Source organism: Mustelus asterias, chromosome 11 (assembly GCF_964213995.1).
Source record: "Mustelus asterias chromosome 11, sMusAst1.hap1.1, whole genome shotgun sequence".
Taxonomy (NCBI): domain Eukaryota; kingdom Metazoa; phylum Chordata; class Chondrichthyes; order Carcharhiniformes; family Triakidae; genus Mustelus; species Mustelus asterias.
The window spans coordinates 81,333,056-81,352,610 of record NC_135811.1 but is presented as its reverse complement, the minus strand read 5'-3'; the positions used below and the strand labels follow the sequence as shown (position 1 = coordinate 81,352,610).

At 42.5% G+C, this 19,555-nt stretch overlaps 2 protein-coding genes across 8 annotated transcripts in view; both read left to right on the top strand.

The window, feature by feature from the left end:
* LOC144500620 (phosphoethanolamine/phosphocholine phosphatase-like) overlaps positions 1-7,897 on the top strand; it is a 55,385-nt gene extending 47,488 nt beyond the window's left edge. For 2 of the 5 annotated variants that reach the window (XM_078223847.1, XM_078223851.1), the window contains exon 3: positions 4,603-5,705. In XM_078223847.1, the coding sequence (XP_078079973.1) occupies positions 4,603-5,364 (762 nt within the window). In that variant the 3' untranslated portion in view covers positions 5,365-5,705. Of the gene's footprint in view, positions 1-4,602 lie in introns of all 5 variants that reach the window. The other 3 variants (XM_078223850.1, XM_078223852.1, XM_078223853.1) reach the window with 3 other exon arrangements.
* The window catches only part of eftud2 (elongation factor Tu GTP binding domain containing 2), a 133,356-nt gene that overhangs the window by 47,468 nt on the left and 66,333 nt on the right, over positions 1-19,555 (top strand). The window lies entirely within an intron of this gene.

The window sequence follows — 19,555 nt, the reverse complement described above, 5'->3', positions numbered from 1 at the left end:
AGTTCGCGATGATTATTGTTATTTTTCATCAACAAATCCTTGGAGTATTTAAGAATGATAACCTGGTACAGTTTTATCAACAGTAAGAAGTTTAACAACACCAGGTTAAAGTCCAACAGGTTTATTTGGTAGCAAAAGCCACACAAGCTTTCGAGGCTCTAAGCCCCTTCTTCAGGTTTTTGCTACCAAATAAACCTGTTGGACTTTAACCTGGTGTTGTTAAACTTCTTACTGTGTTTACCCCAGTCCAACGCCGGCATCTCCACATCATGACAGTTTTATCAATACAGCTGAAATAGCGTTTATCATATTTTTAAAAATGTTAACATGTCTAATCCACCATCAGTGAGTAACCTGGTTTTAATTTTAAGTACATAACTAAAAATGATTTTAAAAGTTACATACAGAATAATTTAGTTTCATTGGTGTGCACCAGTCAGTTTCTAAGTAAATGAAATATTTTTAATGTTTAGGAACCAAGATTCCTTTCAGTGTATCTGTGTAATTAAGCTGAAATAAAGCTTAATTTGAAGAGCTGCAAATGAGAACAATTGGTGGAAATTCGCCATGGTGATTCATTTAATCTGTTGGTGGAGCCAGTTTTGGGGTAGGAGCCAGCTTAGAACATAGAACAGTACAGCACAGAACAGGCCCTTTGGCCCACGATGTTGTGCCGAGCTTTATCTGAAACCAAGATCAAGCTATCCCACTCCCTATCATCCTGGTGTGCTCCATGTGCCTATCCAATAACCGCTTAAATGTTCCTAAAGTGTCTGACTCCACTATCACTGCAGGCAGTCCATTCCACACCCCAACCACTCTCTGCATAAAGAAACCTACCTCTGATATCCTTCCTATATCTCCCAACATGAACCCTACAGTTATGCCCCCTTGTAACAGCTCTATCCACCCGAGGAAATAGTCTTTGGAATCCTTGCTTCTAGGGCAAAATCTTTCAAACCAGTACTGAAGAGCTCAGAACTCAATTTACTGCTGGGCATGACTTGTACTTCCAATTTCATTTATAATAGCATAAATAATTTGGGGAAAAAAGAAGCTCTATCCCTAGGTTTAACAAAGGGTCATCTGGACTCGAAACGTTGGCTCTTTTCTCTCCTTACAGATGCTGCCAGACCTGCTGAGATTTTCCAGCGTTTTCTCTTTTGGTCCCTAGCTTTATTATTTCGCAGTTGGTCAATCAGGAAAGTCTCCCTCAGCTCAGGGTAACTGGGAGAGGAAGAGTCTGGGAAATAGGTCCTCTTTAATAAGGTTATGATTCTTAAAAATAAGGTTTTGTTCATGATGAATACCCAGTTCTCTTAGAAATGAATGGAAAACGTGCCTTTTGCAGGAGCTGCAAATAGGATTTTAAAAAAAATTCATTTATGGGATGTGGGCATCGCTGGCTAGAGCAGCATTTATTGCCCAGCCCTAGTTGCTCTTCAGAAAGTGGTGATGAGCTACCCTCTTGAACTACTGCAGTCCCTACGGTGCAGGTACACCCACAGTGCTGTTAGAGAGGGAGTTTCAGGAATTTGACCCAGGAACAGTGAAGGAACGGTGATATGTTTCTAAGTCAGGGTGGTGAGTGACTTGGAGGGGAACGTCCAGGTGATGGTGTTTCCAGGTATCTGATGCTCTTCTCCTTCTGGATGGTAGTGATTGTGGTTTCAAAGGTGCTGCCTAAGGAACTTTGGTGAATTCTTGTTGTGCAGCTTGTAGATGGTACACATGGCTGCCACTGTTCCTTGGGGGTGGAGGGATTGAATGTTTGTGGAAGGATTAGCAATCAAGTGGGCTGCTTTGTCCTGGATGATGTCAAGCTTCTGGAGTGTTGTTGGAACTGCGTTCACCCAGGCAAGTGGAGAGTATTCCATTACACTCTTAACTCGTGTCTTGTAGATGGTGGACAGGTTTTGGGGAGTCAGGAGGTGAGTTACTCACCGAAAGATTCCTAGCATTTGACCTACTCTGATAGCTACAGTATTTATATGACTAGTCCAGTTCCGTTTCTGGTCAATGGCAATCTCCAACATGTTGATAGTGGGGGATTCAATGATGATAATGTCATTTAATGTCAAAGGGCAATGGTTGGATCATCTCTTGTTGGAGAAGGTCATTGGCCAGGATTTTACGACCTCGCTCGGGCGAGGCTTATAAAATCCCGTCCAAGGCCAACGGAGAATTTCATTCTGCGAGCCTCACCGGGCGGGTATGCCGGTAAAATTCCGGCCATTGCCTGGCACTTGTGTGGGATGAATGTTACCTGCCACTTGCCAGCCCAAGCTGGATATTGTCTAGGTCTGGTTGCATTTGGAGCATGGACTGCTTCAGTATCTGAGGAGTCACGAATGACACTGAACACTGTGCTGTTCTTAGATAATAGGATTTGCACCTGCTGTCATTCGGAAAGGTTAATATGAGAACAGAAATAACATGTAATCCTTATTATAACTTTCTGGATTGTTGGAATTAGCCAGCCATTGTCTTCAGTACATGCTCCAAATTCCGTTCCCTAGCCATCACTCTCCCTGACAACTGAGACTAAAGCAAACTTTCTGAAATCTGGTCTTTTATTTGACCATACGTTCTTACCATTACTTCCACCTCCATAGCATTGCTTCACTCCTACCTCCACTCATCTGCGACTAAAACCCTCACTCATGCCATTGTTATCTCTAGACATTACTATTCCAGTATGCCCCTGGCTTGTCTCCCTTATACTATCATCCATAAACTTGAGCTCAACTAAAACTCTGCGCCTGTTTCCTAATTTGTGCAAGTTCCATTTCATGCCCTGTGCCTGCTGACCTTCACTGGCTCTCAGTCAAGCAACACCTTCATTTTAAAATTCTCATCTTTGTTTTCAAATCGCTTCAATACCCCACCCCTCCTTCTGCGCTGACCTGATTCTGGCCTCTTGAGCATTCCTGATTTTAGTTGCTGCACCATTGCTGGCTGCTCCTTCAGCTCCCTCGATCTTAAGCTCTGGAATTCCCTACACCCCTCTATCTCACTTCCTCCTCCAAGACACTGCTTAAAACCCATCTCATTGACAAAGATTTTGGTCATCTAACCTAATATCTCCGTATGTGGCTCAGTGTCATATTTTGTTGTATAGTGCTGCTGTGAAGTACCTCGGGATGTTTTATAATGTTAAAGGTGCTGTTTAAATTTAAATTGATGTTTTCTTTTTCTACTCGGCATCATTCCTTAAAATTGCAATGTTCACTGTTTTGAACTAGATTCAATTTCAGAGATTTACAGATAACACTTACGGATAATACGGTCTAAAAATCTACTTGAAAAATACTTCTAAGGCATTTTAAACAAAAAGAGAGAATGCTGGAAAATCTCAGCTGGCCTGGCAGTATCTGTGGCTGAGCTCTGATGATGGGTCATCCAGACTTGAATGGCGCGATCTTACCTGTGCCGTTCACGCCACTCTCCCACTGCAGTGAAGCCAGAGAATATGGCAGCCAGCCAAATCACCGTGTACTGCGGTGGGATGGGAAAATCCCACCGGCGTGAACGGTGGTAAGATTCTGGCTGAAACGTTAACTCTATTCTCTCTCAGCATTTTGTGTTTTTGTTTGATTCCAGCATCCGCAGTTATTTGCTTTCATCTTTGAGGCTTCTTAAACATGGATTGATTAGGGAAGGCAATGAAGAAATATGAGTCACAAAAAACATTTATCACTTTTGCCTCTGCTTCATCGAACAAATTTCTAATCTTGCTAACTCCTTGCTGCAGACAGTTACAAGAAGACTGGCAATCTTTCATTGCTCCTTGTCCAATGTGTCAGACCAGCTGTAAATTGATGAAAGCCGTTGACATTTGAAAACATTGTAATCACCCTTTTTCAGATGAGACATTAAACCAAAGTCTTTTCTTGCTCAGGTGGATGTAAATAAAAAATTCCCTTGACAGGATTTGAAGAGCACAAGATATTCTACAGGACAATATTTATCTATCAACCAACAACAGCAGTCAGCTTATTGCTTGTGCAAATTGTCTCCCAAAGTTTGTTTCCTGTAAACAATACCAAAGTGTACAAAACATAAATTATTGACTGCGAGTTACTTTGGAACGTCCGAAGTAGGTAAATGGCACTACAGGAGTGCACGTACGCTCTTGCTTTGTTTCTTTGCAGACTGAAGTTTGTAATGAAGACCATTAAGTGAATACTGTGACTTAACACTACTGAGTGAACTTGTGAGAATAACTTATTGATAGGGCAGCATGCGGTGTGACACAGTGATTAGCACTGCTGCCTCACAGCACCAGGGACCTGGGTTCGATTGCAGATTGGGTGACTGTCTGTGTGGAGTCTGCATGTTCTCCCCATGTCTGTGTGGATTTCCTCCGGGTGCTCCGGTTTCCTCCTACAAGTCCAAAGGACGCGCTGGTTAGGTGCATTGGCTATGCTAAATTCTCCCTCAGTGTACCCGAACAGGCACCAGAGTGTGGTGTGACTAAGGTATTTTCACAGTAACTTCACTGCAGTGTTAATATAAGCCTACTTGTGACACTAATAAATAAACTTTTCTTAAAATAGTCTTAAAGTACTTAATGCATGCATATTTTTGTTTGTTTTGCAGAAGCACTTTACTTCTGGTAATCGTGTGAAAATGAACAAGTTTCTCATTGTATTTGATTTTGATGAAACCATCATTCAACACAATTCTGATTATGTCGTCCTCAAATGTAGTCCTGATCAAAGTCTTCCAGAAGGTTTGCTGCAACCCCCCGAGGATGGACAATGGCATGAATATATGAACAAGGTACTCCAGTACCTGTACGAAAAGGGTGTAAAGGAAGAAAGCATGAGAAAGATTCTAGAAGAGACCCCACTCAGTAAAGAGATGCCAACTCTGTTTCAGTTTCTTAGAGAGTCTTCAGATTTGTTTGAATGCATTATTATCTCCGATGCCAACACCTTTTTTATCAATACCATTCTTCAAGCGAATGATCTATCCACTTTATTCCAGAAAATCTACACAAATCCTGCAATTGTTGATGGTAAAAAGAACTTGGTGATAAACCCTTACCATTCCCATCTGTGTCAGCAGTGCCCCAAGAATATGTGCAAAAGACAGATCCTGCACGACCACCTGGTACAACGGGCAGGAGAAGGAGTGGAGTTTGAGAAGATTGTCTACGTTGGAGATGGCACCAATGATTTCTGCCCTTCCGCATTCTTGACAGCAACAGATGTCACCTTTCCAAGGAAGAATTATCCTTTGCATCACTTGATCTCTGAGGTCAAGATGACGGAGCCGTCTGCATTTCAAGCTCAAGTGGTTCCCTGGGAGTCTGCAGAAGACATATTGCTCTTCCTTCAAGATTGCACGGAGAAATAATGTTGCTCTCAGATCCCCAAAAGAGATCCAAGAAAAATTGCCATTTTCTCGTAGCAATGTTTTGGGGAAGCAATAGAGTAAATCTGATAGTAAAGATGCACGATTTTAAAGCTTACGGAATTATAATACTAGCTCAGGGTCTAACGTTTATTTTCCTCACCCTATATTTTAATTGTGCAATCTCCTTTTATGTCTGTACATAGAAAGTCAGCTTCCAGTAATCAATTCATTTAGTTGTGGAGAGAAGTTGAATCAGCATCTGGCGGTAGGAGTGTTTGTGTCAAGGATATGTCATGGTAATTTCAATAGTGAAGAAGCTTTCGCAGTCATTTGGACTACTTAAAAAAAAAAATACAATCCAGGGGCATGTAAACATGTTCCTTACTACTGTATGAACCAAACTTTAATCCTTATGCAGCTGCCTGCCACATATCATTATATTTCAAAGATACAGCCATCCTATTTTAGTGTTTGGTGATTAGTATAACCTTCCCACAGTGGTAAAGAGGGTGCAATCTTTAAATTTCTGCAGGATAAAATATGCAAAATTGTTCTCATTTTCCACTTCTATAATTCATTGAACCAAACATAACTTGCAGGAGGAAACTAAAATACAAAAATGATCTGAAATACACAAATAAATGTGTTTTGACACTTGGAAATGTCAATGAGATACATTAAGAAGTGAATGTAGTGACTCTCCAGGATTATTACTGTACAGTTCAAAAACTCAATGCCTTCACTGATTTCCTCTTTGCACAAGATCTTTCATTTGGCACAGAGGAGGCCATTCAGCCCATCACATCTGTGCTGGCTGAGTAAAAGATAGTAAGCAGTCTAATAACACCAGGTTAGACCAACACCAGGTGTTGTTAGACTTCTTACTATGTTTACCCCAGTCCAACGCCGGTATCTCCACATCATGAGTAAAAGATATCCAGCCTTATCCTGTGTTCCAGCTCTTGGCCTGTAACCCTGTAGGCTATGGGACTTCCAAGTGCATATCCCAATACTTTTTAGTATGATGAGGGTTTTGTTTGCCTCTATCATCTTTATAGGCAGTGAGTTCATTATCCCCACCACCACAATCTGGGTAAAGAAAACTCCCCGAGCACTCCTTTAATCCTTCTGTCAATATTTGTTCTGGTTATTGACCTCTCTGCTCTTTCCTATTCACACTTTCTAGGCCCTTCCTAATTTTATACATCTCAATTCAACCTCCCCTCAGCCTCCTCTGCTTTGAACAAAATAGCCCCAGCCTCTCCAATCTTTTCTCCTAGCTAAAATTCTCCAGCCTTGGAAACATCCTCATCAATTTCTCTGTACCCGTTCAAGTGCAATGAGATCTGCACTGTTATGCATTGACCAGAACTGTATGCAATGCTGTAGCTGTGGCCTAATTACAAGTTTCATACAGTTCTAGAATAACCTCTTTGCTCTTGTATTCTATGCCTTTGCTCATGAAGGACAGTATCCCGTATGTTTTCCTAACCACCTTATCTACCTGTCTTGCTAACTTCACCTGTTGACTTATACCCAAAGTCCCTCTGTTCCTCTCCATGTCTCAGTAACCTACCTATACCTATCGCATACATCCTTGACTTTGCCTCTCCCAAATGTATTATCTCATACTTGAACTGCATTTGCCCACCTACCCATTCCATTAATATCTTCCTGCAGTTCTCTCCCTCGTTGTCAACCACACAGCCAACTTTTGTATGATCTGTAAACTTCTTATTCACACACCCTAAATTTAAGTCTAAATGCATGAAAAACAAGGGGCTTAGTACAAAGCCCTGTGGAACCCTATGGAAACAGTCTTCCAATGACAAAAAAATTGGCTACTTCAGATCTAGTTTAGTTTCATTAGGTGTTAATCTAAACAATTATTGGACATGCCATTCAATTATATTACATCACATCTAAACAGATAATATCAGAAAATGTTCAAATTATTTGTCATTTGTACTGCAAACAAATTACTGATGTGCTTTACAAAAAGGAAGCATAGCATTTAATCAAAAATAGATAATTCTGCTAATTTAAAAGAAATTAACTGATACTGCAAAGCCTTTCTGAAAAATTCCAAAAGTCAGAGAACCTAACACCAGAAAATTGCATTGTGAAATAGCTTCTCAGAGGCTGGTGTCTCTCCACCAGATTCCCTTTATTTACAAACTTATCTCCACTCCTAAGAGTGCTTCAGGTACACAGTCAGAATCCAGAGTGTCAGTAGACCTGACAATCCTCATTATATACACAGGTGAGACTCCCTGATTGGCCAGGCAATCATTACCTCAATCAGGGACATCTTTTTGTGGCTCATACTCCAAAAGGCCTATCTCTTGGTCCACGTTGAGGTCATTACACGTTGTAAAGAAGATATTGCTCCTAAATTATTTAAAGAACATGAGCTGCACTGTGCTGCTACTCTGATATCAATATGCAATGTGTACCATTGACACTAGACTTATACTTGAAGAATGATGATCTCATGCTGATCTCCAAAATAAAACTATTAGACAAAGTTCAGAAATTCAAGTAGTTTTGCTCTTTAACTGTAGTTTTAAAATGTAATACTTAATATTTATCTTTTAAGGCTAAGGGGATTGAATGTATTTTTAATTTAAGTAAAATGGTTATTTCTCCAGATATGCAGTAATGCCAGTAGTAGAACATTAGACTGTCAGACAGAAGATGTACACTGCAGTGTCAAGATGCAAGGATGTAAAATGAAACTAGATGGAAATAGTTGCCAGGGTGGCCCTACCTTTTCAGGCAGCCGGTCCGAAAATCTTGAAATATATTTTACAACAATTATATTGTACTTACTGGGCAGTGCAGTGCAAACTGGGCGAAAGACTGCTGTTAGCCCATTTTACCCTCTTTCCCACACCCTGAAGAAGGGAGGGGGCTAAATTGATAACATGTCAGGAGTTCATAAAGGAAACCACTACACAGATTTTACTGCTAGTTGAAAAGAAACATAGTTAGAATGTTACTGCTGTGAATCAAACCATGTTGGAGTAAAAGACCTATGTTTATGTCAGTGCGGATGAACTTGTATGCATTCTATTAATTTCTAAGAGATAGATGGATCCAAATTCAGCCAAGTACACCAATTTTCAATTTGAGCCCAAAGTAACCTAATTTAGACCTCTCTGGGTTCTAACCTTTGGGGTCCTTGCTTCATTTCTTTATAGTTTAACATCTTTTAAAATATGAACATGTCTTGTATCATCTTTTCAAAGATCCAACAGCCCACAGAACTGAACTTTAGAGAAACAGAGGGATGATTCATTCAGTTTTGTCACACTAGAAAACAGCTCATATGAGTGTTGAAATCTTAACGTTTGAATGTTGTCTTTGTTCTAGAAAAGGCCTGTTTGGTCATCTGAAGGTAGAATGGAGGGTGGCCCTGACGTGCGTAGAATCTTCTCTGAAAGTCGCCTTGAAAATAAAACCAGAGTTTTTCACTCCCCTACACCTCAGGGAGCAGCAGAAATAATTTGGCTTCATCTACCTGATATATTTATTTCGTGATTAAATTATACTGAAGCATTGATTTGTCAGGTTTATTTATTGACCATGACTGTGAAACAATTTTCTTTTTGATATTAGATTAGAAGTTTTGAAAACAAAATATGATTCTTTTGAACCTGAATTGTCTGTGGTTCAAAGGAGCAAACTGCACCCAGTGCGAGTTTTACCTCACCCAGTGCGAGTTTTAGCTCACCCAGTGATGGAGAGGAGGATACTGGACTGTTGTTGCTGGTGCAGAATTTATCTCTTCACTCCTCTTACCTTCCCAAACTTCTTGGACTTCTTCTAGAGCCACAACAAGGCAATGAGTACAAAAGTACAACACAGCTCTGAATATTACCATGTTTTCCACCACTCTTGTTCTCAGGTGCATCAAGAGGAGAAACAGACCCAATCTATATTAAAATTCAAAACAGTGCTGCACTGAATTGTTTATACAGAGTGGGGCATTATGGGCTGAAGGCATGTCTATCAATGATGGGGGAAAGGTGGAGGAGGGGAATGGGTTTCCCCCCATTTTTAACTTAAAATACTTAGTTCAACAACTTGAATATTTGGTTCTAAAAATCTAAATTGCCTAATTGAATCACTATATTTTAGCACACTTGCTGCCATGCTAGTATCACAGGGTATAGCATTGTACCACTTTGTTAAATTATTTTCAGATGATCTGCTGTCTGTTTGGGAGGGAGCGCAAGACCGTTGAATGGTAGAAACCCTTGCTTTAAAAGTTCCTGAAATGAAGTCCAGGTACAGATTTGCTAGAGATTTCTTATTTAATTAAGATAGAGAGTTACATTGGAGGGCCAGTGTAGGTGAGGATCATTTCCCTTATACTGGCCAGATGATACTTGCTCCAGCACAACTGGTTCCTTGAAACCTGGAATGCACAGAAATGGGGTAATGAATTTTGCATGTGCTTGGACGGGTAAATACAATATATAAATGTATAATTGTGATCGGTGTATTTATTAGAGGAAACCATAGTACTTCATTCTGCTTTACCCATTGATGTGCAGTCTACCAGTTTGAGGGGGTTGGTGTCCATTTTGCACTAGAAAGAGATTAATTTAAATGCTCTTTGTTATGCCATGACATACATTTTGAGTGGAATTTTCCCCCAAAAAACTGCAGAGCACTCAAGTGCCGTTTTGCAAGGGCGTCCGGATCTCTCAGCACACTAGAAGACCCCCCCCCCCCCCCGCCTTATTGATGGTATGTTCCCCCACCCCCTCTCTGACACGGGTTGCCGGCATCAGGTCCCTCCTGATGAATCCCCCTTTCTGGCCGTCGGCATGCCTCCCATCATGAACACCCCCCCCCCCTTGCATAGCTCTATGCGGGCCCCAATCCCTTGGCACTGTCAGGGTGTCCAGTGGGCAGTGCCAGGATGGCTGGTGGGCACTACCCAATGGGCATTTGCCAGCATACACTGACCACCAGGCTGCCTCAATGACCTCCGAGCGCCCCCCCCCCCCCCCCCACCGCTGTGGCCATCATGCCATATCTCCGCCAGTGGAGACCACTACTGATTTGTGCCTGTGTGACGGCCCGCTGGAGAGGTGGAAACATTCCTGGAGGGGGGGGGATAATCGTGTGCTGAACTCACTAATGAAACTGAAGTCCAGTCAATCTCATGCTAATCAGCGCGATCCAGTCTGTGCCAGTAGAAAGGGACCGGGACAATCGCAGACCAATAGACATCAGGCGCGGAACCAATTTTTAGACCCGCTTGCTATTTTCCGGCATCGGCACGGTCTATGCCAGGCACGGTGAGGTCAGAAAATCGCCTCCCTTTGTTTCTGGGAATCCGTACCAATTTTAACACCTATGTGATAAGTCCCAGTAGAGGCAGAGCAACCGAACCTAAATGCAACTTGGCTTTATTGTAGGGTTTTCTTTCACTTCCATTATGCAGCTTGGGGTGTCAATTTAGCATAAAATCCCGAGTATATGATAGCATGAAAAGATTTTAATATTTTCTGTTAGTACAATAAACTGAGATGGTGGGAACCAAAAGCGACCTGGTTTAATAGTTTTGAACACGAAACAGGATTTAGTTCCCACACAGTTGGAACTATCCTGATGTCATCTATGTTTGCCTTGAGTGTGCATTACTGCAAAATTGAAGACATAAGTAACTTTATGACCCTTAACAAGACACAATGAAAGTGAATAGTAGCTTGTATTAATTATGATTTTACCTTTCATCTTGCCTTAAAAACTGGGTAAAAAATAGACATATTATACATAATATTAGTTTGATTATTAATCTTTAGTCCCAGGCACACTTGAGTTCACAAGTTAGGTATAGATTTCTCTTGTGGCTTTATTTTTTTGCATGTTTGTTGTTTGGTCTGTTACCACTTTATGGGCAAATCTCACAGAGACTTCAGCTGACCTAACTAGTTTGTAAAAAGTTGTTGTTCTGGTTTGTATGCGATGAAATTGGCTCTAAAACTGTTGATCAGTTAAGCACTGTTGCAACTTATTGTGGACATAACTTCAGTTCAGGTCATTGAAATTTTTAAAAACTAAACCGCAATTGATTTTGAAATTTTTAAACAAAACCGCAATTGATTTTTAAAAAATGTTCTCGAATGAGATCAATTTGAAATGATGCACAGCATTTTCAGCCAATCTGTAAATGAAGGAAAACATTCTGTTTTAATCTATTTTTGTGTTATTCTTATCTTCACATTCCTTTGCGCATGGCTAGGTTTACAAATAGCAATGAGATAAATGATCAAATATCAAGTGACCTCTGAGTGAACTGCACTAGGTAGGTGCCAGAAGAAGACAAGATTGGACTTGCTCATTCTCACGGTCAAAGATTAAATGTGACTATGACAATTTGGGCAAGGGAAGTGGATGGTCACTGGTGACTGCGGAACCACATCCTAAAAGAATTGTGATGAAAATTGGCGAAAAAATGCAACGCGAAACATTTCTGGTATTGTGCTTTCCAATTGCCAGTGACTCCTTACAGTGTACTTTATTCTTAAGGGTCTAATACACAATGTTTAAAATTTTAAATATGAAGCACTGGAATGTTGTCGAGGCACTTTAACCATAAGGGGTAATAAGGTATTGAATAAGGCTGGAATGACATCAGTCTACAGGTTGAGCAATAAATTAATTCTATCATTATAGTTAAGAGTAGTTTGTTGTGGACTATTTACTTAGCTTGCTGTAGCAGACATTGTTAAAATTATTACAGGGAAAAAAACAATGTACATTAAAGTATAATCTAGTAAAATGAGATGCTGATGTATTAGATATTATTTTTGTGAAAATACACTGAAGATTAATTCATATGTTAGCAAGATTTTTAATGCTAATGTTAAAAAGGAATATGTTCTATTGAAATCTCAAGTGATTTGATGTTTAGGAATTATGTTAATAAGTGTGTTTAACAGATGACAATAAAACAATTAAAAATCATGTGGCTCTTAATTATTATTTGTTTTATGAAAACCTTTTCTGTTGCTTCTCTTGCCTTACATCTTTACTTCTTTTCTTGTCCTCCTTACTTCGCTTCATCTTCCATACTATGGGCGCACTCTTGTCTGCCGTTCACATCATCCCAGTCATAAAAGGTTGCTTCCGGCATTGCTGTTTTTACTCATCTCTCGATAAGGGCTGGAATTCTCCGGTCTTGCGTGCCCTGAAACTGCTGCCGGCGAGAACAGAGAAACTGGCGCTCAGCCAAATCCCCATTCACAGCTGTACGATCTGAGAATCCCATCTGCAGGCGAGGTCAGAGAATTCTGGCCAATAGCACCAGTGACGATATATCTATGGTTTTGCCATGATCAGCATTGCAATAGTACATGTTTACTAGCCTCTTAGCCTTACAGAGGCTCAGCTGCCTCTGCTGCTCAGGCTCTCGCTCCTCTTAACCTTGTGTTAACTGGCAATGGAGGCCTCCTCTTCATCTGGATGAGAGCATTACCAAGGTAGTGTTGCCTGCTCCCTGTATCATCAAAATCTCAGTGGATGCATGAATGAACTTAAGTGATACATTAAATGATCATGTCCTTTGCAGGTTGCCCTCAATCTCCAAGACAGCAGTCAAGTGCTAAGCCCTTCACCTGGTCTCCCCTTAAAATAGCATCCCCACCCGACCTCTCCCAGGTAAAGGACATCCTGGAGGACCAGAGATGGATGTTCCTCCCGTTCATACATTAATAAGTATGGAGACGTTCACAGAAATTCTCTGTTCTCACTTGCAGCAGGGCAGCCACAGGTAAGACTGGAAAATCCCGTCCATTGCTCTTAGACCAGAGTGTCAAGAACCATGTGCAAGACGCCTTTTGCAGACACTTTTCTGCTTGTCTCCACCACCCTCAAAACTATAGGAGACCATTGCCTTGGCAGCATACAAATGCCGTCTCCACGCCAACCCTGAACTTGCCCCTCCTCCTATTATTCAAGCTACCAGTCCTATCCCCCTTTGTGACCCACCTGATGAGACCTTCATTTACGAAACACTCACCCTGAACATGCCACTCTACCACATCCCACTCCTCGAAGACATTCTTCTCATCTTCCCCTGTCCAGCCTTCGCTCCACACTTTCACCCTATCCACCTCCCCTTCCAGCCTTGGCCTGCTGCCCTTGTTCATTCAGCCTTGGTGCAGCGTTTGCTAAGAAACTCAAGTGAAGTTATGTGAGGTCCCCAAGGAGAAAGCAACACCTGAGACCTTAAAATTATAGAAGAGGTAAAGCTCGCCAGGTGCACACCACTGATATACAATCGTATACAATAAGAGGTAAAGCTCGCCAGGTGCACACCACTGATATACAATCGTAAAATGGAACATTCTATATACTCACTGGGTGGGAACTTAATTTGGAGGGGGAACTTAATTCTAGTGAGGTGGCCTATTAATAAGCATAAGAGATTCCAATACATACAAATAGAGTTCCCGACATTGTTCTTCGAGAAGCTCAACCCACTTTTAACCTGCCTTGGATTTCGGGAGAGAATTCCAACAGTTTATCCTGCCATCAGGAAACAGATTATTTTACTTCCTGCCAAATTAAGTGCCCCTGCCTGCCAAGATTCCCACTTCTGGTGGGAGCAGAATATTCTACTCATTGTTTTGGGTTTGGAAGGCGGGGTTATCTTAAAAGGTTAAATTCATTATTCCTTTTCAAAATGAACGGGACATTTCTTTTGAATGCTTTGGATTACACTCTTGCTCAATTTTGTGGCTGGATAAGCACTCTTCTCCTGGCCTTTGCTTATTTTCTGGTGTTTTTCTTTCACTATTCACCCCTTAATCCCTCTTCTGAAGGTTATGACTCCTCCTGGTGCACATTCTACAAATAGATGTTCATGCCATTTCCGCTCAGGACAGTACATTCAGATCACCAATTACCCAGGCTTCCACGCATCGTCCAAGGACTACAGACTTTTCAATGCAAAGTCAAAAGCAATTGCTACAATTGACATGAAAGAAACCTCACTGGAGTCACAAAACGCTGATAGTCAACTGGCCACTCTGATACGTCACATTTTCCCTTTCCAAAAGTTGATTATAAAATGACAGAATTTTCTTTAGACAATACCAGTAAAGCCAATTGTAAGTACTTCCAAAAACCAGGATCAGGAATCTGGCTGATTTTTACCTCTGGCTAAACAATGCTGAGGCTATTTGCTGATTTTATTTATTTATTATTGTCACATATATTGGTATACAGTGAAAAGTATTGTTTCTTGCGCAATACAGATGAAGCATAATGTTCATAGAGTACGTAGGGAAGAGGGAAAGGAGAGAGCGCAGAATATAGTGGTACAGTCATGACTGGGGTGTAGAGAAAGATCAACTTTGATGGGAGGCCCATTCAAAAGTTTGATGGCAAGAGGGAAGAAGCTGTTCTTGAGTCAGTTGGTATGTGATCTCAGACTTTTATATCTTCTTCCTGACGGAAGAAAGTGGAAGAGAGTATGTCCGGGGTGCATGGGGTCCTTGATTATGCTGGCTGCTTTTCCAAGGCAGCGGGAACTGTAGACAAAGTCAGTGGATGGGAGGCTGGTTTGCGTGATGGATTGGGGTTCATTCACAACCTTTTGTAGTTTCTTGCGGTCTTAAACAGAGCAGGAGCCATACCAAGCTGTGATACAATCAGAAAGGATGCTTTCTATGATGCATCTGTAAAAGTTGGAGAGAGTCGTAGCTGACATGCCAAATTTCCTTAGTCTTCTGAGAAAGTAGAGGCATTGGTGGGCTTTCTTAACTATAGTGTTGGCATGGAGAGACCAGGACAGGTTGTTGGTGATCTGGGCACCTAAAAACTTGAAGCTCTCGACCTTTTCTACTTCATCCCCATTGATGAAGACAGGGACATGTTCTCCACTATACTTCCTGAAGTCGACGACTATCTCCTTCATTTTGTTGTCCTTGAGGAAGAGATTATTGTTGTCGCACTAGTTCACCAGATTCTCTATCACATTCTTGTACTCCGTCTCGTCATTGTTTGAGATCCGACCCACTACGGTGGTGTCATCAGCAAACTTGAAAATCTAGTTGGAGGGGAATTTGGCCACATAGTCATAGGTGTATCATAGAAATCATAGAAACCCTAGAGTACAGAAAGAGGCCATTCGGCCCATCGAGTCTGCACCGACCACAATCCCACCCAGGCCCTACCCCCATATCCCTACATATTTTACCCGCTAATCCCTCTAATCTACACATCCCAGGACACTAAGGGGCAATTTTAACATGGCCAATCAACCTAACCCGCACATCTTTGGACTGTGGGAGGAAACCGGAGCACCCGGAGGAAACCCACGCAGACACGAGGAGAATGTGCAAACTCCACATAGACAGTGACCCAAACCGGGAATCGAACCCAGGTCCCTGGAGCTGTGAAGCAGCAGTGCTAACCACTGTGCTACCGTGCCGCCGTGTATAAAGAGTATAGTAGGGGGCTGAGGACACAGCCTTGTGGGGCACTGGTGTTGAGGATGATCGTGGAGGAGGTGTTGTTGCCTATCCTTACTGATTACTGAAAATCAAGTTGGAGCGGAATTTGTAAAATCCTGGCTGAGATTGTTTTGTAAATTTCAACTCATACTAGAGCTTCTCTAATACAAGTTCCAACTGGTTTGGCAGGGTGGTGAGGGAGAAGAAACAAAATTTTCCACGTTGTAATAGCTACAACAGCAAATTACATTTAGATGGGATTTCTTATTTAGTTGATGCCCAGTACCTTCACTTGAGATGGCAGGATAAAATATGTTTCAAATATTAGGAAAGGTAGCCAGGAACTTGAGAAAAAAAATTAATTTCAAGCAGGGTCTTAAAAGAGTAGGAACGGAGATGCCAAAGCAGACAGGTTTATGGATGGAATTCCAACAACTGTGTGGGAGGCAGCTTAAAGCATAAGCATTATTGGTGATACTGGGTGGAAGCGGATGCAATAGAGGCTGAAGTCAAAGGTCTAGAGGAATTTGCAGAGACAGTGAATGGTGAGGCCACCGAAGGTGGAGGATTTTTATTTTATTTATTAGTCACAAGTAGGCTTACATTAACACTGCAATGAAATTACTTTAAAAAGCCCATAGTCGCCACACCCCGGTACGCCGAGGGAGAATTTAGCATAGCCAATGCATCTAACCAGCACATATTTCGGACTGTGGGAGGAAATTGGAGCACCCAGAGGAAACCCACGCCAACACAGGGAGAACGTGCAGACTCCAGACAGACAGTGACCCAAGCCGGGAATCGAACCTGGGTCCCTGGCAGCAGTGCTAACCACTGTGTCACCGTGCTGCCCAAAGACACCATATTGGCGCGCTGCCGGGCAAACTTTGTAACTCCCTGTCGGGGAATCCAACCCCGGTCTCCTGCGTGACAGGCAGTGATACTAACTAGGAGCTGCCTTGCTTTTAATCCTGTAGGACAAAGCTGCTAGATTGGGCTTGCAGCTGACGGTGAGGTACCAGTGGAAGAAAAACTCACCTTGTCTCTGTCCTCAACAATCTACTCGTCACAGATGCATCTGTCCATAGCAGATATTGGTAGGAGTGACCACCCCACGATCCTTGCGGTGATGAAAACTCATCTTCCAAAGAGGGCAGATCACCACCCCCCCAACCATCCCCTTCACCTCCCTCCTCTCCTACCAAACCCCATTGTGTTGTGTGGCACCACCATTGTGCTAAATGTAATAGATTAAGAATAAGTCTCAAAATTGGACATCCATGAGGTGCAGTGGGCCAACATCAACAGCAGAATTGTATTCTGTCACAATCTCGTGGCTTTGCATTTCTGTTCCTCTACATTTACCATGATGTAAGGCTACCAACTCTGGTTCAATTGGGAATGCAGCAAAATATGCCAGAAGCAGGATTAGGCATATCTGAAAATGTCATGCTCATGAAGCTACAAGACAGGTCTGCCAAACAACAGAAACCACATTCTTAGATAGAGCTCAGTGATCCGACAGCCATGTTGTATCAAAGATTTGTGGCCCTGTAACATCCAGTCATGAATGATGGTGGACAATTAAACAGCTAACGGGAGGAAGAAGCTTCATGAACATCCACATCCTTAATTATGGTAAAGCAAAGGAAAAGGCTGAAGCTTTCTCAACCACCTTTATCCAGAAGTGTCAAGTAGATGATCCATCTCAATTACTTCCTGGGATTCCCACCATCTTAGATGTCAGTCTTCAGCCAATTTGATTCACTGCACATAGCAAAGGCTAAAGGCATTACCACATCCAAGCTATACTAAGAAGAAGAAGAAGAACAATACAGCACAGGAACAGGCCCTTCGGCCCTCCAAGCCCGTGCCGCTCCCTGGTCCAAACTAGACCATTCTTTTGTATCCCTCCATTCCCACTCCGTTCAGATGGCTATCTAGATAAGTCTTAAACGTTCCCAGTGTGTCCGCCTCCACCACCCTGCCTGGCAGCGCATTCCAGGCCCCCACCACCCTCTGTGTAAAATATGTCCTTCTGATATCTGTGTTAATCCTCCCCCACTTCACCTTGAACCTATGACCCCTCGTGAACGTCACCACCGACCTGGGGAAAAGCTTCCCACCGTTCACCCTATCTATGCCTTTCATAATTTTATACACCTCTATTAAGTCTCCCCTCATCCTCCGTCTTTCCAGGGAGAACAACCCCAGTTTACCCAATCTCTCCTCATAACTAAGCCCCTCCATACCAGGCAACATCCTGGTAAACCTCCTCTGTACTCTCTCCAAAGCCTCCACGTCCTTCTGGTAGTGCGGCGACCAGAACTGGACGCAGTATTCCAAATGCGGCCGATCCAATGTTCTATACATCTGCAACATCAGACCCCAACTTTTATACTCTATGCCCCGTCCTATAAAGGCAAGCATGCCATATGCCTTCTTCACCACCTTCTCCACCTGTGACGTCACCTTCAAGGATCTGTGGACTTGCACACCCAGGTCCCTCTGCGTATCTACACCCTTTATGGTTCTGCCATTTATCGTATAGCTCCTCCCTACATTAGTTCTACCAAAATGCATCACTTCGCATTTATCAGGATTGAACTCCATCTGCCATTTCTTTGCCCAAATTTCCAGCCTATCTATATCCTTCTGTAGCCTCTGACAATGCTCCTCACTATCTGCAAGTCCTGCCAATTTTGTGTCGTCCGCAAACTAACTGATCACCCCAGTTACACCTTCTTCCAGATCGTTTATATAAATCACAAACAGCAGAGGTCCCAATACAGAGCCCTGCGGAACACCACTAGTCACAGGCCTCCAGCCGGAAAAAGACCCTTCCACTACCACCCTCTGTCTTCTGTGACCAAGCCTGTTCTCCACCCATCTAGCCACCTCCCCCTTTATCCCATGAGATCCAACCGTTTTCACCAGCCTACCATGAGGGACTTTGTCAAACGCTTTACTAAAGTCCATATAGACGACATCCACGGCCCTTCCCTCGTCAACCATTCTAGTCACTTCTTCAAAAAACTCCACCAGGTTAGTGAGGCATGACCTCCCTCTCACAAAACCATGCTGACTATCATTAATGAGTTTATTCCTTTCTAAATGCGCATACATCCTATCTCTAAGAATCTTCTCCAACAACTTCCCCACCACGGACGTCAAGCTCATCGGCCTATAATTTCCCGGGTTATCCTTCCTACCCTTCTTAAATAACGGGACCACATTAGCTATCCTCCAATCCTCTGGGACCTCACCTGTGTCCAGTGACGAGACAAAGATTTGCGTCAGAGGCCCAGCGATTTCATCTCTCGTCTCCCTGAGCAGCCTTGGATAGATTCCATCAGGCCCTGGGGATTTGTCAGTCTTTATATTCTCTAACAAACCTAACACTTCCTCCCTTGTAATGGAGATTTTCTCCAACGGTTCAACACTCCCCTCCGAGACACTCCCAGTCAACACATCCCTCTCCTTTGTGAAGACCGACGCAAAGTATTCATTTAGGATCTCCCCTACTTCTTTGGGCTCCAAGCATAATTCCCCACTTTTGTCCCTGAGAGGTCTGATTTTTTCCCTGACAACCCTTTTGTTCCTAACGTATGAATAAAATGCCTTGGGATTCTCCTTAATCCTGTCTGCCAAGGGCATTTCGTGACCCCTTTTTGCCTTTCTAATTCCCCGTTTGAGTTCTTTCCTACTTT